Source organism: Parasteatoda tepidariorum, chromosome 1 (genome assembly GCF_043381705.1).
Source record: "Parasteatoda tepidariorum isolate YZ-2023 chromosome 1, CAS_Ptep_4.0, whole genome shotgun sequence".
Classification (NCBI taxonomy): Eukaryota; Metazoa; Arthropoda; class Arachnida; order Araneae; family Theridiidae; genus Parasteatoda; species Parasteatoda tepidariorum.
Window position 1 is genome coordinate 25,198,628 of NC_092204.1, and position 26,268 is coordinate 25,224,895.

At 29.1% G+C, this 26,268-nt stretch overlaps 1 protein-coding gene across 3 annotated transcripts in view; it reads right to left on the reverse strand.

The window, feature by feature from the left end:
• LOC107448201 (cell adhesion molecule Dscam1) overlaps window positions 1-26,268 on the reverse strand; it is a 233,495-nt gene that overhangs the window by 42,432 nt on the left and 164,795 nt on the right. For all 3 annotated transcript variants that reach the window (XR_006225556.2, XM_071177674.1, XM_043045821.2), the window contains exons 17-22: window positions 24,301-24,371; window positions 19,341-19,581; window positions 16,699-16,797; window positions 12,072-12,257; window positions 9,381-9,680; window positions 6,993-7,160 (exon numbers count right to left, since the gene is read on the reverse strand). Coding sequence is in view for 2 of the 3 variants with exons in the window: in XM_071177674.1 (XP_071033775.1) it covers window positions 6,993-7,160; window positions 9,381-9,680; window positions 12,072-12,257; window positions 16,699-16,797; window positions 19,341-19,581; window positions 24,301-24,371 (1,065 nt within the window). In the remaining variant the exon portion in view is untranslated. The remainder of the gene's footprint in view (window positions 1-6,992; window positions 7,161-9,380; window positions 9,681-12,071; window positions 12,258-16,698; window positions 16,798-19,340; window positions 19,582-24,300; window positions 24,372-26,268) is intronic.

Below are 26,268 nucleotides of genomic sequence, written 5' to 3' on the forward strand. Positions count from 1 at the left end.
AAAAAATTGTACATTTGGCGAAGACTTTTGAAAATTGGCGAATACTTTTGATATTTGGCTATTTAACTGGCTAACAATTTGAAATCTTTTGTGCAGGCCTTGCTAACACATTTGTGTCTAGCGTCCTTTAAAATGGATGGTTTATTTTTTTTCAAAAAAGAAAAAAAATGTTTGCCAAGCGTTTTCTTATTGGGAATTATTTTGCAGAATTAAGATACTTCAATCTACCAAAATAGTTCATTAATATAAATTTTTACACTTGGATCTGAGGTCAAAGCATAGTTATTTTTTAAAGCTAGAGTGATAGGGAAGAGAATGATGTATCTAGCATATTACTGCATTTTTGTAAAAAAGTTTTCATACATCTATCACCTTTTATATACGTTAGCATTCATGCATTAAGCTCAAACTGTTATGCAGCTATCTTAAGGTGTATATTTTATTTGGCTATATTAAGATTTCTAACTTATCGAGATATATTTACGTATCTTTTAACACACTTTCCAATTCTTTTTTATTTTCAGTGATGGTCGCTATAGTCTCCACATCTTTATTTCTAATGATTGAATTCGGTCACTTTTATTGTTACAATATCTTTATACACCACACCAAGTAATAGAATTAAGACTGGTTAGAAGATGATCAAATTTTTTTCTTCTTTCTCTTAGAAAAAAATAAAGAAGAAGAAAATTTAAAAAAACATTTTTATTTATATTTTAATTGGTTATTATAATAATTTAATAACCATCTAAAGGCATCAATCGAAGGAAGATAAGGCTACAGTATTTATTTTTTCTAGATGTATAACTAAGGTATATAGTTTAGTTAGTTACATGAAAGTAGCTAGCTTATCTACTATGTTAAGGTGCGTAGCTTTAAAATATATTTAATGTTACTGAATGAATTATGTGCAAAAAGAGAAAGAACATCAATTACGATTTTCAATCAAAGAATCAACGATAATGGTACATTTTTAATTTTTTTATTTATTTCATACATAAAAAAAGTTTTTGAAATAAAAAATTTCATTTCAGAACAAAAGAGAGTTTTTTGTTTTACCGGTACAAAGAAAAAAATTATTTATCTTTCAATACGAAATAAACTAAACAGTGTGTTGAATATTTAAGTCAGAATACTTATTGCTTAAAATATATATTTATAAAGTGCTTCATTTAAACCAGTTTTAAGCATATAATATTTCATACTGTTATAATTATCGATATTTTTTATTAACTTTGAAATATTTATGAATTGTATCACAGTGCGAGGTATTTTAATACATATGGAATCAATAAGAGTTCAATTTTAAATTAAATCCTCTATCTCCAATAACATGTAGAAAAGCTTAAAAGTGCTTTTTTGTTAAATATTTAACTAAGATTTGTTTGACTTTCTAATTAAGAATCTGAGTATGACTGGATAATAAACAAAATCAATATGCACACCTACTTTAAATTAAATATTAAAATGAAGCATTGAATCTCCGGAATTCGAAATATGTGAAAAATAACTACATTAAAAATACGAAATTACTCCCAAATCTTTTCGCAGTTTTAAAATAAGCTTTGCAACTTATCAAATTGTAAAATTTGAGATTCCGAACATACAAAACGAAAGTTTTTTTATAGTTATCTTAAGGTATATTTCTATCTAGCTACAATTAAGTATATATTTTATCCAGCTACATGAAGCCTTTTTTAATTAATTTAGTGCAAACAAGAATTCAATTTTCAACTAAATCCGCGATCTCCAATAAGGCGTAAAGAAAGTTTGAAAAATGATAAGGGGAGAGTCGGGTAGCCCCGCCCACTTAAGAATTATTGCTTATATTTCTGTATAATATCGAGTAATAATCAATATTTTTTTATTTTTCTATTGTTTTATTATCTAATTAAATAATACAAAAAGAATAAACCAAAAAAAGAATAGTTTCACTTAAAAAAATAGAAATTTAAAAAATTTGACTACAGTATTCAACACTATTGTTTACCATGTTACCAACTGCATAAATACTTGAAACTTTGAAAATAATCTTTTTTTAATATAACAATTAATGTCTGATGGCCCATTGATTTGAAAAAATGTTCTATACATATGAAATTGACAGTGGGCGGGGTACCCGCTGGGCCCCCGCCCAGCGGGTACTGTCAATACTAGTTATACACTGTCAATTAGTACCCGACACTCCCCTACTACTTTCTTGAAACTTCTAATCAAGAACTATTTGGTGTGAAAAATAGTACGAATAAATAGTAATCAAAATAGCAATTATACACTGACTATAGAAAAAACTAAATTAACGAATAATTAATAATAAATTAATAATTAATTAACGATTAAACAAATTATTAAAAAAACGTCGAATCGTGGAACTGGAATAAATTCATTGGAATTGAAAATAACTGAAAAAAAATTACGAGGAAAATACGAAACTTTTCTCAAGTTTTATCACAATTTTGAAATTAACTTTACAAAAAAGGAACCTGCACAATTTTTAATTCTTAACATACCAAAGACTAATTTTTTACAGCTACCGTAATATATCTTTCCAATCTAACTACAATTAAGCATATATATTTCGTCTAGCTATATAGAGGGTTTATTTTTTTTTTAAATTAATAAAATACAAACAAGATCTCAATTTTAAACTAAGCCAACGATCTCCAATTGGATGCAAAAAAAAGTCTAAAAGCAGTTACTTTTTTCCTGAAAGATCTAACTGGGAACTGTTTGGCTTTCCAATTAAGAAACTGGATAGGTACAAGTAATAATCAAAATGGCGATTCAATATACACCGACTTTACATTAAATATTAAAAAGAAAAAGCATTGAATCGGGGAATTGGAATAAATTCATCCGAACTCAAAATGGCTGAAAAATAATTATGTTAAAAATACGTAACTTTCCCTAAGTTTTATTGCAAATTCGAAATTAGCTTTACAAATAATCAAATTGTAAAATTTTAGATTCTTAACGTACAAAAGGAATAACACGCTTTTGCAAATAAGGCGCATAATCATCGGAGAATATTTCAATTTCATGCTCTTCTATTTCAATTGCAACTTTTCTTTAAATAGCACGGAAAGCAATTTCGAACGCAAATAATTCTATTCCCATAAGAACTGTCGGAATTTGCGAACGACTGATTGAATTACGTGTTTTCAAATTTTAATCAAATTTCTTGGGTCGACCCTTTCTTGTTTTCAGTCTTCCAATGTTTATTTTTGAACACAATTTAAAATCTGCCGAGTTATTTTTCACCATTATTCAAAATGCAAACAAACGGAAGTCCTTTATAATTAAATTTTGCTCAATACTCCAGTTTAATTATGTAATATGATGCCGTATTTTATCACATTTTTTTTAGATTGAAATATGAGTCGTAGGTCAACATTCAAAATTGATAAGAAGCGTGCTTTAATCTCTGTGCAACTAAAAAAAGATTTAAAATATTTAATTTTCTTTTTCTTCATACTATCGGTATCATATAACTAAATAAAAATATGATTGAAATTCTTTTTGTAGACTTCGTTTTAAGCGAAAGCTTCATAAAAATCTAAAATGAGTACATTAGTTTCAGTTCTGTTATTCAATATTATGTATTCCTGCGTAATAAATTATTCTAATAAATTATTCCTGCATAATCTGATCCATAACTGCTCAATAATAACAGTTATAAAATAAAATAAAGTCATTAAAAAATAAAAATATCACCTTTCAACGTATGAAAGGCTTATATGGAAATTAAATAATTAGCATTTGTTAATGAATCTTCTAAAGTCCATATACTTACCGCTAATAGATATTTGAAAGCGTATTAAATAACAATCGCTTTTAATACATAGTTTTTTAATACTTGTTGAAATCGTAGAAATCTAATCTTAGTCTTGTAGAGGAAGGCAATATGAAGAATATCAAAACCAGTTTGGTTGCCTTTTGAAAATTGGAGAAGTTTGTAATGATCCGCGTATTAATGATTGAACTTATTAAAATATATTTCAACATAATTAATATGTATGCATAAACATTAATTAATATAAGTCAATGTTAAAGTTAAACTGATTCTATGCAAAAATTAACTTACTTACTTTCAATTTAATGAACCTTCCGTTCACAACTAAATTTTATGAATTGTAACTGATTCGACAAAACTGTTAATTATATTTTTTGCATTCTTTATATATATATATATATATATCCCTCCCCCTTCTATATCTATCTATATATATATATATAGATGAGGGAGAGTTTCTAAGACAGATGCAACAATAACTAAACTATATCTAAACAAACACAATAAAAAAAGTTCAACAATCAAATTAAACGTGTTAGAAAATAAAAAATTATAAAAGAAACAGAATGTTGAATTTTTTGCAAAATTTGAGAATTAATTTGCATATTTTCTATGTCGGAAAGTTAGTTACACTCCTGTTTATTTTCTTTTTTTCTTCTTTCTTTTTCAAATAAATAATATTGGAACTCAGTATCGCCATCTAGATTTGATTTATTAAATCTGCATTTGTATGAAAAAGTATTTTATACGTGAGTAGTGCTGCCATCTGTTAGATTCCAATACATTCCATTTTAAAGAAAATTATTTCCCGATTTTTTTTTCTAATGATTTTAACGTTTTTCTTCTTTTTTTTTTGAGGTTTATTATTTTCTTTCCCACTGATTTCTCAATTTCTCAAACAAAATTTCAAATTATTTATTCGTTTTCCTCAATTCTAGCATTTCAACGAGAAATTCTAATTCTAGCAATTCTAACGAATTCTGGCATTTCCGTAATCTAGAATTATTTCTCGTTTTTCAAAGGACTAATTTTAAAAATTCTGTCAATCAATTTATTTTATTTTAATTTTTACAATACAAATAATTTTAACCTTCTATTTTCTTCTTAAAAGATATTTCTCATTTCCATTAAATATTGTAATTGTAAACAATAATTTTAAAAAAAATTATATGGTACATATTTGAGTGTTTGATATTTATTACTATAAATTTTTATTTTCTTAATTATTTTCTATTTTTTTTTAAAATTCAATTTTTTATATATATTTAATAAACCACATCTGATCATTTTGCTTATATTTTGAATATACAGAAGAAATCGATTTAAAGAACAAAATCCATTTTCAGAAAATTCACGGAGATGGCCGCCTTGGACAGGAACTCAGAAGACTAGAAACTTGTAGAATTTTTGTATACAAAATCAAAGTTTGGTTATCCTTACGACAGACCAGAGCTCCATCCTTTTGTTGTATCTTTTTTTAAAGAAAACTCCGTTTTTAAAATTTTTTAATGATGAGCTTTATAAAAAGATTTCCTTGATGCACCATCAATCATTGCGACTTTTTCTTTAGAATTAGTATTAGGATTTTTATGAAGACAGTTAAATCAGAACATCGTCAGATAAAACCCTCGATCTCTGCCATGTGCGTGGAATAGGTGAAAAGACGAAAGTACTGATTACAGTATGTATAGTTTTTCTACGGTAAAAACTCCCCCCGCCACAAAGTCTGAGGCCGTCTGCTGCTATGGAAGCAAGAATAGCGCATTTCAGGTAGGGTTGCTTCTCCTCACTCTAGGGCTAATACAATATACCGGAGAAAAAGATTCTTCTGATTCCTTTGAAAGATTCCTTGAAAATTGTATTCAATCTTTTTGCGGAGGGTCATTCATTAACGTGGTTTATTTTCGGGATAAAATCTATAGTATTCGCAATTATCTTGATTTATGTTACTCATCGAGAAAGGCAACCCTCTACCAGCATAATATTTTGAATGCATATTTCACGTGAAGTATGTGTAATTTTAAAGGGTGCGTTTACGTATAAACGTATGGATGTTTACATACAAAAATTTATTATTAACTTTTTTTTGTTAGTTACCATATTCTTATAATAGTTAAGTACAGTGAAAACTCCAGGAAAGACCACCTCTATGTAGCGACCATCTCTATTTGCGACCACCTCTATGTAGCGACCATCTCTATTGGCGACCACCTCTATGTAGCGACCATCTCTATTTGCGACCAACTCTATGTAGCGACCATCTCTATTTGCGACCACCTCTGCTTGCGACCCCTTTTCAGAATTTTTCCACGGAAATCACAGAGAGTTTTTCATAGATTTTCTGTTGAAGCATAATTGTATGTTTACCAGAGACCATTAAAACCTCTCCCAGCGACAGGGCAAATATCTCCATCAAGTGCGGAAAGAGTTAAAAAAGGAAACACGAAAATTTATCAAAACAAACAACTTCACAAATAAATAAATTAAAATGTATTCAAAATATTTGCGAGAGGTTCTTATTTGAAGAAGTCTTCTTAGCGAGACAACCTCATGGTGCTGTCAGAGTACACTAAAGACAATGCTATCAATGATTTACTTTTAAGTTGAAAGTTAAATTAGAAAAAAAAAGTTATTTTAGAAAAAACAAGCCTCTTAAGCAAACAAACCTCTTCTTTAAAGCTAGCTTATTTTTATGATATAAAATTAAAGTCAAACTTAACCAAAAAACCTAATTGTTTATGTAAAATAACTTTATCATTCATATTTGGTAAATTTGTTTTTACACATAATTATATCAATCAGGATCATTTTTATAGACGTTAAATTTTATTCATCAATCCATCTTTTCGTGACGCCAACAGAAGTAGCATTTCTACTCCAAGAAAATGAAACGGACTAAATTAAAATCATTTCCGAAAAATCATACACCTTTGATAACATTTTTAAAGTCAATGGAGTTAACTTCGAAGAACGACCTACCTCCGTCACCGATTTTACTATGGAACGGAGGGTGGTTGCTCCCGAGAAGTTATATTGTATTTCCTTGTTAAAGCTGATCAAGAACTTCTTTAACTTTGATGTGATATTTACGACATTTTTGTGCAGTCTTGATATAACGACTCTTCGCTATACCGTTCGTTCTCACCCGGATCATGAGTATCGTTGTATCGACCGTCAACTATATAAGTCATGAACTCACCAGGTTGTCCCCTCCTCTCATGCGTATGCTTTCGAAGGCAGACGACCACAGTGAAGATGACAATGATGAGGACGAGTGAAGAGACGACGACGGGGATGATGAGAGTGACGTTCCGATGAAATGGCAGTTCTGCTTCTCTCCTCACTAAGGCAGGAATAGAGGTTGAGTCTGCATGACAAAAAATAATAATTGCAACCATTAATAACAATGTGGCTTAACCTCCAAGTAAAAGTTTGTATGTATTGTCCTACCACGGAAAAAAGAGAAACTAAAAATTGGTGGCATTTATCAGGGAATGATTGTTTAAGTTAAATGGAAACGTTGTTCTAGGGACATTGGTAGAATTTGCTACTGGCCAGTGGCCTTTTATCAATTTTTAATACATTTTATTAACGTTTTGTGCGACAATTTTTCAAATATTGAAAATTTTATGCGATTTAAAAATTGTTGATGTTAATAATGTAAGGCATTACTTTTGAAGGATTTCTCAAAATGTGGTAAACACTACAGTATTATTTCTAAATTGAAAAAAAAAAGAAAAGAAACCAACTTGGAATAATTTAAATTTCAGAATATACACGTGTCTTACTGTCCTTATAAGGTGGTCAGTGGCTATTTTTATTATACAATTTGTCCAATTTTCAATACATTTTTTTAAATTTTTATTGGGCCGCTATCATTTTTGAAATTGAGAACATAAAAATGCATTTTAATGAGATTGTATTCAACACTATGACTAATATTTCCCCATAAATATATCAAGCTACGGAATTTATAACACAGAAATTTTTTACTTTAAAGTGGACGCTAATAAAAAGAAATTTTTAACTTCCTTAATGAGAGTACAAGCAACACTTTTTAAATTTTCTATGGATTATACACATCTTGAATATAAAATATTAACTATAATAATTCCATATGAAATTTTAAAACAATAGTGTAAACGCACACGGGGTGCATATGCGATTTATAAACTGGCCTTTGTAACGATTGACAAACAATTTATTGATAACCACTTATTATATTTAGTCACCATGTGGTCGGTTCGACTGCTAATTTTGTCCTATACCATAAGAAATGCTATTTTTGGTGGAAAATAAAAAATCTGTGCACGTTTGAAGAATTATTCGATAAAAAGATTTGCAATTTTAACTCAACGGGAAATTTCGCAATAATTCACGCAAGGTATTACTTTTTTTTTCAATAAATTCTAAAATTTTTGAAATGCATCGTGGGTTTTTGAGCGAAAATTTCACAAATATTAGAATTTTTAGGTCTTTTTTTTTTACTTATATTTTAAGAGGAATTAATATTTGCATATCTATTATATCATTTAGAAAAACTGATCAATAGCAAAATAACAAAAAATATTTCAGGGGTAATACGAATTCTGGCAAGAACGGTGTCTCTCTATTCCTTAAAAATGATAAATTAATAAGGAGGTCATGCTTTCTTAAAGTGCAAGAAGGATTTTAAAAAAGGTTTAATTATCCCTCATCAACTATAAAATTTACTTAAAGGAGGAAGTTACTCGTGGCTTTTGCACCATAAAATGAAATTTCTAAATTCTTTTTGTTACAAAACACGTTGAAATGCAGGCAAATAAATATTTGACGACGACAATTACGGGAATAATACAATGTTTTTTTATCAAAATTCTGTCAATTTCAATAAAAACATTTTAATATTGCATGAAATCAAAAGAAACAATATGCTTTCATCCTTTTTATGTAGCTTTATTTTATTATTTGTACCATGTCTCATGACTTTCAGTGCATGTATTGTAATTTTTTTTTCGTACTTGCGTGTACATAAAATTTTGAAATTTGGTAGCTTTTCTCGAGATAAACTTACAAACCTAATGTAAAATTGCTATTGCTTCTCTAATATTAATAAATAAATAAATTAACTAATTAATTAATTAAAACTCTGCTTGCCCATTCACTCACTTATTTGTTTGATTCTTTCATCCCCTTAAAATTTTAGACAAGAACAGCATTTCATTTTGCCCATATGATTAATCCTCTTATATTTTTTTTCCTCCTTATTTATCTATTTTCCTTTTATTATGCAATTTTATCCATCTTAACATTATTTTTAAGAACATACAAATATTATTATGTGCTGATAATTGTTTACACACTAAAACTGTGTTGAAATACTTTGTTTTGATTGCTGCAAGTATTAGCATACATGAGGTAGAGTCAAACAATACAAATAATAAATCAGTATCATAAAAAAATTTTTAACAATTTCATCGGCTTTACAAATATACCAATAATACAATGATACCAATGATAACATATCAATATGATTTACATAGGCTTTACTAATATTCCAAGTCGTAATGAAGATTGAAACACTTAATGAACCAAAAATTAGACTTGCCTGTGGCTAAATGAAGAGGCAAAGTTCGAAATTTGTATTCGCCCTGCGTCACTCCAGCTTCACTGTGTGCTGTCACCATCAACAAATATTCACGGTCTGGTGTCAGCTGTCCCAGAATAGTCTGTTCTCGATTTGCAGGTATCCTGTCTGGTACAAAAGTCCACTGTGTCTGGTATTTACTTTTGTACTGGATGTTGAAGTGCAAAATTGGACATCCACCACTTTGCCAACCATCTAAGTGCAATATAACAAACGTGGAATTCAGGCTTATGAAAGATTGTTGAGGTGCTGGCATTGGGGCTGAAAATGAAACGTCTTTGTTGAATTGTGAAATATTAAGATCTTAATTGCGATAGGTATTTCGACATTATTGTACATTTTGAAATATTAATAAATGTACAATCTATGTATAATAAACGTTATTGAAGAAACACAAAAACTATAGTTTTCTTACAAATAGACTAAACTAATATTTTGCAACAATTACTTGCTTTTCCTTACGCTCTTGCGGAGCAGTTGATTAAGGCATCGCGGAGGGTTGTGAGTTCGATCCTGGCAGCCGACAAAACACACGTGTATAACGCGGGAAGGCGTTCGTTAAATCTATCGTCTCTGAAAGTCTTTTCGTTGGTTGTGGTGTAGAAATTTGAAAGGATTGGTTCTGTCCACGCCGCCTGACCGAGGTCAGAAATACCTAGCAATCCTACCATGGCCATTAACAAAAGTACAGCCTAAAAAAGATGCTTTACCATGGTTGGGTGGTGAGTGTTTTGGAACATGAGATTTGATGTCATGTTTCATTAAAAAAAATATTTGCCTGAATGGATTTTAATGTTTTATTTTTTATTAAACGCTCGTTAAGATGCATTTCCTTCTGCTAATTTGAACCGACTTTTGGAATCTTTAAAATTTACTTGTGTTTCAATACTTGCTATAGCCCTTCATAGAAATTTACTGAATTTCTTAATTAGTAACTTTTTCCAATTTAAAACTTATGATTTATATTTAAGCAAAAAATAGCTATTAGTTATAAAAATATTCTAGAGTTTTAAGTTGGATCTGTTGATTATCGCACACCTGGTAAAAAATTGTCATTTTTAATGTCTTAGAAAAAAATGAATCAATTTTCAAGAACAATATTTTTGTTTCCCTTTTCTGCGGGCAACATTAAAAACCTTTTTTTTTTCCCTTTAAACTCGTTGATTCTTTCAAACATCTTTATCTTTTTTTTTTTTTTNTTATTTTTTTTTTTTTTTTTTTTTTTTTTTTTTTTTTTTTTGATAAATCTATTTTAAATTTCAAAATCTTTAAGCCCAAAGAACAACAGAATTCAAAAAAATTTTTTTTTTCATTAATTTATTTATTTGAAAGTAGATTCGGCATTTTCTAAAAAAAAGTGATCCAGAATGGGCCGGAATGAAATACTCGATTTTTCTCTACCCTTAAAAAAGTAGTTTAGAAATCCCCTACTGAAAAGTAACCTAGACAATCGTCATCTTTCCTTATTAATTCGACTTATGAAGGCTTTTTTTTAAATTTTATTAATACAAAAAGCGCATTATATTGACCTATTTTTGCTATAAATGGTTATACAAAAGAAAGTAAATGTACAAAAACTGTGATTTAAACAAACAAAAAATTCACATCTTCTGATTATCACATCTGATTTCCCGGTTTGTTTATTCACTTCACTTATTCGCATACTCACAGCTCCAGTGCGACGTAAATTAACAACAACAACAATCATTCGGGGGGGAAATATGTCCTTGTCTTGACTTAACTGTAACATTTCCAACGTTTTTGGTCACGTGACCACCGAAATAATTTGACTTCGATGGCCAAGTTCGATCGAACTGTTTCTAACCAATCACAAAGCAGTTACTTTCCTTTCAATGGACAAAATCAGGGTGATAAAAAGAAAAAAAAGAACTTGGCAAAATGTTTCATTCAACTCCGTGACAATTTTATGTAAATTATACGCTAGTTGAGCGATGTGATACGATTTTGTAATTTAGTTAAATATGTATCAAATTACTTATTAATCATTATAAAATAAATTTGGACATTACATTATTAAAAAAAAATCATTTCTAATCATGAGAGCTTAAACTTTCAAATTTATATATTAAAGTTCATAATCATTGTATCATTATACCATCATTGCCATCTCCATTATTTAATCACATTCCTCCCTTCCATGCAAAAAAAAATAGCTTCCATTGAGAATAGATTATCCATTGTTACCATGGGTTACCATTTCATGGAAGAGTAACCTTCCGAGTTTGATTGTGACGCGATGTTATAGTTGATACGATAACGTTCCAAATTCGATCACTATCGCATCCTCTGAACAGCAATCGTTAAATATGAAAGCTCATAATCATTAATCATTACGTTATCATTGTCATCTCCATTATGTAATCACCATGCCTCCTTTGCATGCGAAAAAATCGCATCCATTGAGAATGGGTTATCCTTTGTTGCCATGGGTTACCATTTTATGGAGGAGTAACCCTTCAAGTTCGATTGTGAGGCGATGTTATAGTTGAAACGATAACGATTGAAATGCTATCGTCATCGTATCGTTCGAACAGTAATCGAAGGAGAGTTTCAAATTGAAGTTTCAGCTGCATAAGAGTGCTGTAGCGTGACCAAGTGAATATAAAATTGTGTCAAAAGTTGGTGTATTACCTGCTCCTTTGGTTCTGGTTGTTACAGATCGACTAGGCTCTCCTGTCCCGAGGCTGTTGGATGCAGTGAGGTACATGTGATACTTGGTTCCACACTTAGCATTTTCAAGAGTGTATTTATCGGTTGTGCTTCTCAGTTTCTTTGTCTGCCATATTCCATCATCATGTCTGTAATGAAGGGTGTATTCTGGGAAGAAAAAGAGTGTTAATTACTATGAAGTGAATGCTAAAATAATTGTTTAAAGCGTCACGAAATGTATTATCAGACATTCAACATAAATTAGGAGAATTTCGTTTGGTTCCATCGATTTATGATTTCGTTCCAAAAAATATCCAAGAAATTTTAAAAAATATAATTATTTTATATAAATTGTTCAATTACATAGAATATTTCATTTCAATATTGATAAGGATTAAATCAAAAGTTACTATTTACCTTGTACTTCAAAAGTAAGGTTTATTATTTTAGGAATACATACGGAGAGATTATTTACCCTAAAATTATTACATATGTCTTAAATTAAAAATAACTACAAATTATTAAAAATTACAGATAATTCATGAATTATTACAATAATTTAATATAAATATTATTCAAAAAATTGAAAAACGCCTTCTCAGAAATGTAATTTTTTGCTTAATTTGATTATACAGCTACAAAAAAGAGCTTCCCATAAAAGAAATGAAATTATCTCTTCCAGATTCTGTATATATAAAATCCGAATTGAATATAATAAAAATTAAGAAGTTTCAAGCAGTTTTCCAATTAGTTTCTTTACTCTTTAAATTAATTTCAAAATAAGGGGTTTTCAACAAATATCATAAGACAAAATTAAATAAGAAATGATATGCAATAAACGTTTGTACACTGAAATATGATTGTATAGAGAAAAGAAGAAAAAAAACGAGAAAGAAAAGATACTTTTATGAGGAATTGTTCCCAAGAATGTCAGTGTCTTTTTTGATAAATTTTGTTTCATAGTACCAAATAAAATTTGTGGCAAGTCCCCATCATTTTGGGCTTTCTTTTAAAAAGTGCGAAACCTACTTAAAAAATTACTTTAAACTTTTTAAGTAGTTAAGATATTTGTTGGACTTTATTTATTTAGTTGCCAAATATGATTCACGACAAAATAGAGAAAAAAATTTTTGCTCCAAAATTTTTGTTTAATTTTATTGAATATTTTTACAATTCAAAAAAACAAAACAAAAAAAAAAACGTGATACAAAAAAAAATTTTTTTTTTTTTTTTACAAAAATTTATCCATGTCTTCATTAATATTTAAGCTAGGTTTACCGAATTTCGTGCACTTTTTTCATGTTAAAACCAAAGTAATTATTAAAAATTAAAAATTTATTTCAAAATTTTTTTGCATAAGGTGATCAGAAACATAATTTTCCGTTTGTTATTTATTGTTGGTACCTCAAACCTCTAAGAGCTTTAAACTTTATTGATAAGTATTAGAAACTATATAATAACTAACTATACATTTCGAAATTTATAAAATGCTTTTCTAACTTTTTGAGAAAGATTAAAAAATGTGTTAGTATTGAAGTGTTTCCATTATTTCTTTCAACTTCTGTACGTTATTCTATTTGTAATATTTATATTTAATATAAACTTAACTGAAGAATTCCAATTGCACGTCCGAATATAGTGCTGCCATCTATTCATGACATTGGAAGTTATTAAGACTCTTAATGTAATAACTTAATGTAAAATAAAATAAGTAGTAAAATATAGCAAATAAACTTGAAAGAAAACACAAATTGTCGAAAAAACTAAGTTTTTAAAAATAACATCAGAGATATTTAGATTTATAAACGTCATTCAAACTTGCATATATTTTCCCCTCAGTAGAACATATTGAGAAATGTTTATTCCTTTAAACTATTATTAAATAGACAGTTACAGAATTCCAGGACGAAAATCATCTGATTTCGAAGCAACATGTAAAATTACTTTGTTTTAGTGTAATGCATTTTTAGTTTTTAATTGAAATAAATGAAACAGATGTCTTCAACCAATCTGTGTGAAGTAGATAGTGGTGCCATCTAGAGAGTATTATTTAAAAGTCTTAGTCACAATTCTGAAATTTATATCGATGTCAAATTAAGCACACACAACTTCAGTATTTCTTAAATTTTTGACATTTACAATTATTTGCAATGAAATTTGTATGCACTTTTATTCGCTCTTTATTCATTATTATTAAATATAATAATCTGAAATTAAATTGAGCTGTAAGAGATAGAATAAAGTGAATCATACATAATTTCTGCAAAACAACAATATTTTTAGCATTAGAAGCACTCTAATGATTTCAAATATGTTTAAAAATTTTACTTATTTATAATAGCAGTAATACTTCAATATTATGATTTCATTATAATTAATAATTAACATATTATGAATTAAATAAAATATAATTTTCTTGCCTAATTTTTTTTTTTTATCTTAGTACTGCCATCTGGTCAATAATAAATTTTATCTCTAAATAATAGTAAATAAATTATTATTTCTATATTATGCATATTTATAATTCTTTACTATACATTTTATTTCCAGAACAATGCATATTATTTAAAAGAATGACAACAACAATTTTTTTTTGTTCTAATGTTAAATCAAATTAGTTTCTCATAGACTTTGCAAGGTATCAAGGTTATTTTTTTTTACATTCTATTCTTTTATTTCTCAAGAAATGCGCTTGTAACTTGCATCGATAACCTTGGTTGTTATTTGTAATAATTGTATTTTTTATTTCTTTTTTAATTTAGCTTAGGAATATATGAAGATATGATCATTCTCATAAAAAAAATTCTTTTTTTATATTACTTCTTTTTTGCTAGAACTTTAAAAATATTCAACAAAATAAAATTTAAAAAAATCAGAGCAATTTTTAATTAATAAGAATAATAAAATAATCATTCTATTTAAAAAGAAATTCATTACAAACTGTGCGGAAGATCTAAGCATTTGAAGATATTTTCATACTGAGCATATTTTTGAAATTTTCCCCTTCTTATACAGGGTGTTTATAAATTCCCTGACCCATTTTGATGTTTAATAACTCATAAAATAATGAAGATATAAACAAACTTATGGCATTTATTGATGGAATAACTCATATATTTTCCTTTTCAGGTTTGAGTATCTTTACTTTTGTAAATATCGTCTGCGCGTGTGGTTAATTTCAGATAATTTCATTTCAAAGTCTAAATATCTGTACTTTTCTAAATATCGTCTGCTTATTAATTGTATTTTTCTCTCTTTTGTTTTTGGCAACTATTGCAATGTTATGTTTACTTTTGATGCGTTTGTTCTATGTAGTACTTTTCTATGTGATGTTTTATTCGAGCGGATATTAAGAAGAATGCATACACCACAAGAGAAAGCACGGATTTTATGGTGGTTCATAGTAACGAAATCGATAGTGCAAACACAGAGCAATTGCAGAAGAATTTACCAAAACGATCCTCCATCCAAAAGCAGCATCTTGCGGTGGTAAAAGAATTTTCTAGAAACTGGAAGTATCGCAGATAAGAAACGTTCCTCACGTCCCTGCACAAGTGATTTTGTCGTTGAGCGATGTCAGACAGACATTTTTAGACAATCCTAGAAGATCTATGAGATCAGCGACAAGAGAATTGGATATGCCAATCCGACGGTGTGCAAGGGTATTAAGAAACAATTAAGAATGCATGCATACAAAGTTCAAATTGAAGGTTTGGAACCGGACGATAGGCCTAGGAGGATGGCGTGTGCAACAGATATGGTAGGTAGGATAGAAGATGCTGATTTTCTGAAGCGCATAATGTTCTCCGACGAAGCCTCCTTTCATGTTTCTGGCATTGTTAATCGCCATAGTGTGCGCATATGGGGATCTGAAAAACCCCATGAATACCGTGAGACACAAAGGGATTCTCTAAAGGTTAATGTGTGGTGTGGATTAATGCACGACCGAGTCATTGGACCTTTCTTTTGTAGAGAAAACGCGGTGTCATCAGTCATATACTTAGACATGTTGAAAAACTTCTGATTTCCACATCTAAAAGAACTTCAGCCACATGTCTTTTTGCAACAAGAAGGTGCACCACCTTATTGGTGTATCATCATTTGTAGTTCTTTGAATGACCATTTTCCAGGAAGATGGATTGGGCGAGGAGGTTCAATTCCTTGGCCACCCAGATCACCTGATCTAACGCCGCTGGACTTTTTTCTTTGGGGATTTATAAAGGACAATGTTTACAGGAGGATCGTGTCGAACATTGATGACCTAAAATCCAGAATTACAAACACAATAGCCTCTGTGGATGCTGACATGCTTCCCGCTACCTGGCGTGAAATTGACTATCGACTTGATATAATCCGTGCGACGAAGGGGGCACACGAGGAAGTTCATTGACTAGGGTCATGAAACTTTTTGAGTCAATCTAACCATTTATGTTATTAATTTTAGTCTATCTTTATTATTTTATGAGATATTAAACATCAAAATGGGTCCAGGAATTTATAAACACCCTGTATTATGGCGAATGTATTGAAAAGATGCAAAAATACAATTAAAAATTTCGTTATGAAAAAAAGATGCTGACACAGTCATATTTTACAGTAAAAATATTACCTGTAATGCTAGATCGATCTTTTGAATCCTTTTGCCATTTAATATTTATAGAATTGAAAGTTGTACCGTTCAGTTGTAGGATTGGTGAAGTAGGTGGAGCTGGAAAAGAAAATAGAAAGATTAATTTTTTTTTCTCCTGCTTTCTTTCTGGAAGGGCTTCTCTTTAAAAAGAAATTAAAACTATGACAAAAAGAGTTTTGCCTAGAGGATTTTCTTTTTTCTTAAAACCGTACGTAATGATTTAAAAGGTTTCGAAAGAAAATTCATGAGTTCTGTTTTTATGTTAATTGCTCATGTGGTAAAATTATCAATGCTGTTATTTTAATTTAATTTCGTCGTTTAAAATCGTAGAAATAAAAAACGAAATAAAGATCTTAAATGAAACAATTCCTAAAATTTGCTCTACTAATCTTGTATAATTTTTTTAAAATTTATTTATAATTATATTTGTATAAGTCTCAAAAAAATACAAAAAGAAAGTTTTCATTAGAAATAGTTTATTGGTTAATGGATCAGATATAATAATAATTTAAGAATTTGGTAGAGATCTCACTCACTCAAAATTATGGTAGTATAGGGTGATTGAAAAATTACTTTCTCTTTGTAGAGCTTACCGTTTGAAAGAGAGGAATAAAATTTTGTACATAGGTATTATGATCTTGATGCTTAAGAATGACCTTAAAAGTGGTTGCTAATAGTTGCAGTTACAGTGATGAAATTTCAAAATTTTCAGCACAACTACTTTTTTGATAAAAACGTAATCATTACTGTAAAGAACCTGAAATGCAATTGGAACGGTATTTTTAGAATGAGAAATTTCGATCGAGGCCTTTGTTCTACTCTTCGTGACCACTAACTAGAAAATTGTTTGGTAAAAATCTTTAAAAACCGAGAAAAAAGTTACAATGAAACCAATTTATGTTTTAAAACTTTTTGACATGTCTATAGTTTCTCCTATGTTTTTAAAAGTTTTCATCATTCTCTCTTCTTCTTAGTATTTACGTATTACAACGTTGTTTATACGTATACGTATTATACGTTGCGTATTATACGTTGTTTACGTATTACAAATTACAACGTATGGCAAAAGCCCAACGTAGTAATTTCTTCCTCTAAAAATACAGTTTCAACTCCATTTTAGGTTTCTTACAGTAAACATTTCAATCATAAAAATTTAATGTTGCCATTTGAGCATTTCAAAGTTTTGTTACTCTAACTGTAACCACGAGTGTTTTTAACGTCTTTCTTGAGCTCATTTATCATAATACTTACGTACAATTTTATTTTTTCCGTTCACTCACACGGTACGCTCTCCAGTCGATACAAATATGTCGGCAATCACTCTGTATTTAAACATAATAAAAAAAATATTGATACAATTAAATCTCCCGGGAGCATTAAAGCAATTTTAACAATCAAACAGCATTAAAGCAATTTTACACTTTCATAAATATATGTAAATCAAAAAGGTAGCTTCACATATCTTTATGTAAATCAAACAAAATGTAAACATTTTTTTTAGTTTCACTTGTAAACCAAACAAGTAGCTTTACATATTTTTTTGTAAAGAAAGCCGACCGGTAAACAAAGTAGAGTGTACAATTAACAAGTAGAGAGTACTCAAAAATTGTATATAAAAACTTTATTTTGTTTAAATTTAAGATGAATTTTATACAAACAAATTTAATAATTTTATGCTAAAAATATGGAATGAATATAATTATTGTTTAGCGTATAATCAAGTATCAGAAAAAAAAAATCTTTACATTTTTTTTCCCTTTGGTTTAGAAATATTTCCTAGTTTAGAAATATTTGAAAAGGAGCCTCAGCAATTTTGCTCCCTTTCTTTGTTTGTGTTTCTTAAAAATAAAAAGAAATCTTAGATGAAAAATAATCTACAGATGCTGTAATTATCTGATCTAAGATTTTTTTTCTAAGAACTAAGATTTTTTAATCACGACTTAATTCCGTTTTGCTCGCAATTAATATTTAAGTTATTTAACTTTAATAATGAAGAACTGAAAATAACATCACATAAAACAATTTAATTAGATAACATTTCTTCGGTACTAATAATTATATAAATTGCGATGGAGCGCGTATGGCAGTATGAAAAGAATGAATGTATGAAAGATTCTCTGCACGTAAGATTATAATTAATGTTTTCTGTAACAAAAAGAATAATATATTTTTTTAAGTAAATTAAACAAATGCTACTTTGAACCGAGCAAACTTTAAATAAGAAAAACGATGGGACTTGTTTATTTTTGGAAAAGAAAAAAATAAAAAATACAGTGTTATCCGACTTGCTGTGTGGTTTATCTACAAAATACTACTTAAAAAATATACTGAAATTTTTCACTTATTATTTCAAAAAGTTTAAATAACACTCAAAAATAAAAAAAACTAATTCAGATAAAAAATTTAAAAATCTTAGTATCTCTCTATGAGATATACGTATGAATTTCATAAAAAAATGAGAAAAATTCATTTAAAAATAAAATGTTAAATCTATGTGATTTTAAAATCGATGGCAACATCAAATGATTTTTCAATAATAGAAATAAAAACACCGAGAGTGATTGAAATAAAAATCATCAATAAATAAGAAAAAAAAAGCGATTTATAAAAAACAAGCTTACCAGTTTCTAGTGTCGTACCAACAACACTATCTGTCTGCGGTCCAGCACCAGCGACATTGTACGCCTTAACAATTATTTCATATTTGGTGAAAGGCTGTAGACCAGTGACATAAGTTGAGTGCTGTTCATTTTCTTTGTTCGCTTCCACAGTTTTGTATTGAAATTTTTCATTTGTATGATAAATTCTGTATCCCACGTGGTATCCTTGTATCTGACCATGGCGAGCATCTTCTCTTGGGGGCTATATAAAAAGGAAAACGCGACTCTTTAAAGGTCATTAAAATAATTACGAGTTTTTGTTATCACCATTCTTAATACATACTTTACCCAATCCTTTTCAAAAATAAAGAAAAGGCACTAAAGAAGACATAAATTGATAAATAAAAAAATGGAAGCAAACAGAAATTTTCTAAAATGTGACAAATCATTAGCGGCAAAAAGCAAGATTGGAATAATCATTACCTGTTTTGTTTTTGGAGGGGAAAAAACAGGGATACGCAGGTTCCGTGCTAAGGATTTCAAATTATTAACCAGTAAATTAGCCAAACATCAAAGGAATTCGCCAATTTTCAAAAGTCTTCGGCAAATGCACAATTTTTTATGATTAATTTCTATCCATAGAATTATTTAACGGGGTAAAATCTGTACTTTATGGTAGTTTGTTTCATGTTTATATTACTTGGACCCGATTCTATTTGGTTATGCAGCGCATCTAATTACTGTAAGTGTAACTGAATAAAAAAAATGCTGGTTTGTTTAGAAAAGAAATTTTTACGTAATTTTGAGGATCGAGTTAAATATATTTTTTTCCAGTAAAAATAATCATTCGCCAATACTTTCTCCAAAACGCAATTTTATTAGCCAAATTTATGATTTTGTAGCATTTGGAGAGATAGCGAATGCTTAGCGTGGGCCCTGGATATGGTATGCAACTGGAAGGAGCACCTCCAAGATTCTTAGAATAATCAAACTGAAGTTAATGTTTATAATACCGTAGATTCATCAAATAATAATAATAATGTTTTTGTTTTTTTTTCTATTTTAAGCACTAGTTTACAGTCCTTATGTGTATAATCTTTCCACTTTATAGGAGTTTAAGATTCAAAACGAGTACAATAAGTGCGATGATTGCAGACTTCCCCGAATAAGAAAAGAGACAATTTAAAGCGCATATAAATGCTATAAATGAACGCTGAAAATTACAATTGAGCAGTCGAAAAGTTTTCTGAAGGATTATTCATAGTCAAGGATTAATTAAGATTCTAAGAAATCGGTGTTATTATTGTTATTGTATTTAGTAAAATATTTATTGTTTAGAAATTACTTCAAGTCATAACATAAAAATTATTTAAATATCTTTCTGCCAAATTCTCTGATGAACTGCTTTCCAGTGTACCTTTAAAAAATTAATATTTAACGGAAGTAAAATAAACGAAGTAAAGGCATATAAAGGGGTAAAAAATAAAATAAGAAAATAAAAAAGATTAAGAAAAAGAAGAATGTGGAAAAATAACTACACTATCAAAAGAATGTTTAATAAGGGAATTCATTGCGAGTTCTTTATTCTACGAAGGGTGTTTTTCAAGTAAGGGCAGTTTGAAAACAAAAACCGAACGAAAGAAAATTTTCATGAAACAAATTTATTTCTTGAATCTACATAAGTTTCTCTTGTTTCCATAATAGTTGTCAAGTTCACTTACACAATTATCACACCTTACAACTAGATTTAAAATACCCTAGTAACTTGATACCTGTTTTGATAACCAAGAGATCACGACCGTTTTCACGTCTTCGTCATCAGTGTACTGGTTGCCGCCAAAATGATGTTTGAAACACCGGGAAAAATGAAAATGACTTAGTGCAAGGTCTGGGCTGTATTGAGGGGCAATCCAAAACTTCCCAGCCAAAAGATACCGTTAAAACTCGGGACTGAGCTGTGGAGAGAGTCATTTTCATGGAGTAGCAAAATTTCCTGTCAGTAGGAAGTTTTGTAAACTTCACTAATCTGCCGGTGAATGTATGCGGCAGCCTGGTTTTTATGGACTAAAAATGCACCACTGACCGTACCTCATACGCGGAGGGCGTTACTACATTATTTACTATATTTTGGGAGATTTGGCCAAATTTTTTTCCCAATATATACACATAAAAATGTCTGGATAGAGAAAATAAAGACGTAACTTATAGAATTTATCAAAAATGCTTAAATGCGAATCAAATCAATGTAAATGAAGTACAGGTAGTAAATCATTGAAATAGAGCAACACGTCTAAAAATTCGAAATTATTCTAGCAATGTTAAAAATTCGTTAACACCTCCCCCACTGTTTTGAGTTTTCAAATTAACGTTTCATTTTGTTTTGTTGTGCAGAAACTATTAAACCTAAAAACTTGAAATTACATAAGTCTGAAGAAAAATGTACAGGTATTACGGTGGAATTAAAAAAAGTATTCATCAAATCAAGAACTTTTTGATACTAAACCTGTTGTACAAGAAAAGACCAGGCTGCCCTGCTTCCCGTAGGAATACAAAGAAAAAGTTTAAATTCGACTTGCTGGAAGAGACATTTTCATTTATAAACTTACGGGATTATAAACTTATTCTTAATTTTTCAGATTTCTTTTCTTTAAACGTTGACTACTCATCCATTGTTGTAGTAAACTTTATCTTTCTCGAGATCTTTATTTTATTTGCTCTCGCTTGAGTCGACGTCGAAAGTAACAAAGTGACAAATAGATAGATTAGATGCTACCAAATATGTCACCTTAACATTTACGTTGAGTTTTTTAAAAATATAAAAGTCTAAATTCACGAGTTCGATAGAGATGAAATCCTTTCTCTATATGAACTCATATAAAGATAAATATTCATCGTTGTACATCGTTAAACAGTAAAAATAAGTAAAAGTACTTTTCTTTTATTTCTTCTTATTTTGGCACACATTCTATTTCTTTCAGTTTTATTTTTATTCAAGTACAGTTGATTATTTTCCTCATCCTCGCAATCATTCATTTTATAATCGTTAACATAATAACAGCATTTGCTTACAAAAAACATTTTTATTTAAAAAAAAAATATATATATATATATAGGCTTCAAACGATGATGAATTAAAGCTATCACGGGGTCTGCTGAAAGGAACGAGAAGGGGGTGGAGTCCTTAATCTAGCAAAATTTAATCAAATCATTATTCTTGCTGGCGGAGAACAGACTACGCGCAATTTCATTTCTCTAATAACTCTAACGAAAATAGTTAAAGAAAACAGAACTATTTACTTTTAAAGAAAAAAAAAGAAGAGAAATTGGCGCAGGGAAAGTTTCCAAATGCCACTTACAGGAAAAGAAACGAAGCGAAACGGGATGGGAAAAAAAGAAATGGAAGTATCTCCTGTTCTTGGGAAAGTCGTTGGTAAAAGTTTTTAACTTCCTAAAAATACCGCTTTTGAATGTCTTTTCTAATCATTTGCAGTGTAAGAAAATAACATCCGATGGACGTCCGGCGGAGTTCTTTTAAAGGTTTTTCGAGTATTAATCGAGAAAGATGGAAGGTAATTAAATTAAAAGCACGGGGTAAGAAAATTTATCTCGTTAATTTAACGCTTTTGAAAAAAAGAATTAAGTCGTATATTATTCAAACGGGGAACTAAATAAAAAATAAAGTATTTTAAACTCTCTTACTTCAAAATAAGTTAAATTAAAATTGTTACAAAAAGAATTTCGATTGCGTTTTCTGTAACAAATAGCAGATGCTAAGTGAAGGTAACATAATTAATTACAAATAATTTTCAAGATAAATAAACTTGAGTTTAAATAAATAAATAAACGTGATTTTAACATATTTTATGATGTCCTTATTTGACTTGTAAATATAGTTGGAAGTAAAGTATTCCAAGTCCATATGTCTCCGATTTCAGTTCTTAGCAAGAGTTATTAATTTAATTTCCCACATATTATTTTTCTAAATTTCAAATTTTGTGATTTAAGTATCATCAAACTAAAAATATTAAAAAAATTATAGTGCAGCAAATGAAGATCTAAACTTCCACTGCTTTTTCGAATAATAATGATACAGTCAAACCCCGCTATAGTGAACACAGTGAACTTCCGGATATAATGAGCGAAATGTTTGGTCCCGTGCTTTGCCTATACACGTATAATTGATCAAAGTGACACGCACGTATAGTGAACCAAATAAAGTGAGGAAGTTGGATGTAATGAACTTTTTTCTGTCTTCGACTGATTTTTTTCTTCATTTTTTTTTTTTATAATTTTGAAATTTCCACTCCGAAATAAATACATATACCGATTTTTAAAACCATCTATAGAATGGAATGTAGCGATAAGCATTTTTTCTTGTTTGCTTCATTATTGAATTGGTTCAGCATTCAGACTAGCCGAAATTGTCCAGTATCTGGACAAATGCTTCAAGTCAAAGCTGATGAATTTGCTAAGTGATTAGGTGAAACTACTTCTATGTGCTCGAATGGCTGGTTAGACAGGTTTAAAATTTGGAATAACATAAATTGAGGAAAAATTATCGGAGAGTCGGGAAGAGTGTTACCATATATGATGTTGAAAATTGTTCATCAGAAAAGATAACAATTTTTTTTTATACGCAAGACGAAGAGAAATAAAACAATAAAAGTTAACATATTTTTGTTACCACGTATTATTTTTCAGTCATTTTTGTATTTCATTTTATTCGTCATTTATTTAAATAATGTTGTGTAATGAAGGGGGGGGGGAGAATTTGGAACCATTAGTTAAAATTGTTTGAGAAACGGATATAGTGAATTTCCGGCTATAGTGAACTGAAATTTCGATCCCTTAAAGGTTCACTATAGCGGGGTTTGCCTGTATAGTATTTACAAATTATAATTGTTCAGATTTTTGCATGGAAATATTGGAGCTCCGATTCACTTAAAATTTCGAAAAAGAAAAAATTATATTCTGTACGAACCTTCCAACTAACTTTCAAAGATTGATCTCCAGTTGGATGAACAGTCAGATCTCTGGATGGTCCAGATGGAGCTGTAATAAAAACAAATGTATGTTTAGAGTACTTAGAAAAAGTGCCCATTTTCAAGACTAATTAGATGTGAACGAAGAGAATGAAACAGATTTCAAAGAAGAAAGAAAAACGTAGCAACTTTGAGTTTTCTTTTTCAAATATGTTTTGTCTTCTTCCTTTCCGCCTAAAGAGTCTTGAGAATGGGCCCATGTTTTTGAGCAATCGAAGCATGTCTACGTTTTTCATCGATATAATTCATGAATTAAATGACTTAATTCATTCAGGATAATAACCTTATTTAGAGTATAAGTAATGTGCAATTGCCAAAATTGCTAAAAACGACTTAAAATATTTTATTATTATTTTTCAATAGTTGAAACAGTACATAATAAACAAAACCAATGCAACAAAAAGTATAATAATAGAGCCCAAGAAATTTTTTTTCCTCACAACAGTACTTACTAAATTATTTATTTTATTTATTATTAACACTATTTATATTATTTATTCTTAGCTATTAAGACAAACCAAATAATTAATAAACAATTCAACATTTTTCATCTTAACATTGCGGGACGGAATTAAAAATAAAGATCAATAAATAAATAACAAAATACTGAAAGCAAGATATCTTCTGTCTACGTAAAAATTTCATGTAATTTCTAATTTAATGTAATTAATTTTTCGCAACAGTACTTACTAAATTGTTTATATTATTTATTATTAACACTACTTATATTATTTATTATTAACACTATTTATTTTATTTATTATTAACTATTAAGACAATTTAAATAATTAATAAATAATTCAACATTTTCTACATGTGGGGCGGACTTAAAAATAAGATAAATAAATAAATAAAAAAATACTGAAAGCAAGATATCTTCTGCCTATGTAAAAATTCAAAGAAAATTAGTACAATACCGTTCAAATATTAAGTAAGCATATTTTTGACAATTTTACAAACCCTCTTCTTTCTTGTCAGCAAGAATAAGCAAATCATAAATCGAAAAAATTCCTCGGCTACAAAAGAAAATTTCTATCTCCCCCTGAGTTTTCTTTTAACTTTGATTTTAATTATTAGTAATCTAATTTTGGGATTAAATTAAAATAAAAAGATGTAACTTAGAAATAAACAGAATTTACGTTTTAATTCATTTCATAAAATTTTGATGTACTTTAGGAAACTTTTGTGTTTTCATTTTGTGTTCATAACTGTTGGCCTTCTTACGAATATTTTCATTCAAAATAATTTACAACTTAATGACAAAGCTGTTTTATATTTGTAAGCAATATGTTGCACTAGTTGTCATATAGGGTAGAACTGAGTTATCGTGGACAAATTTGTTAATTTATTTTTAAGTTTGCAAAGTTTAATGGTTTAATTTAACAACTGAGTAAGAATACAAGAATTTGTACTGATTAAAAGTGTACTAATATCATAGTTCTGCCTTGAACAGATTTTTCCGAGCGTAGTTTCACTTGATTCACTGTGAAAAATGCTTGAAAAAATATTGAGAAAAAAATTACGTAATTTCTTATTCAAATGCATATAAAAAGAATTTTTCGTGAGCAAAAATTGCAGCAAATGCCGGATGCTCGAAGTGAATTCCTCTGAAGGAACTTTCAGATATTTCAATTCATTGTTTCTTATTCCATAACCACCCGGGGTGGACAGAGTTTCAGCCTACCACGAATTTAGCAGGACCCGATTCTCAGTGTTAAAATCGAGGTGGCAAATTTGCCGATTTGCATGATTTTAGATTGCATCATATTGACGCGGGTATACTTTAATAGAATGCCCTTACTGGCTTCAGAGTTGGTAAGTGATTTAGATTTTTACTTACATCAGTAAAATTACTAAATCTGTTGTGAATATTTTTCTGTATTTTAACAAAATATTAGTTTTTAACT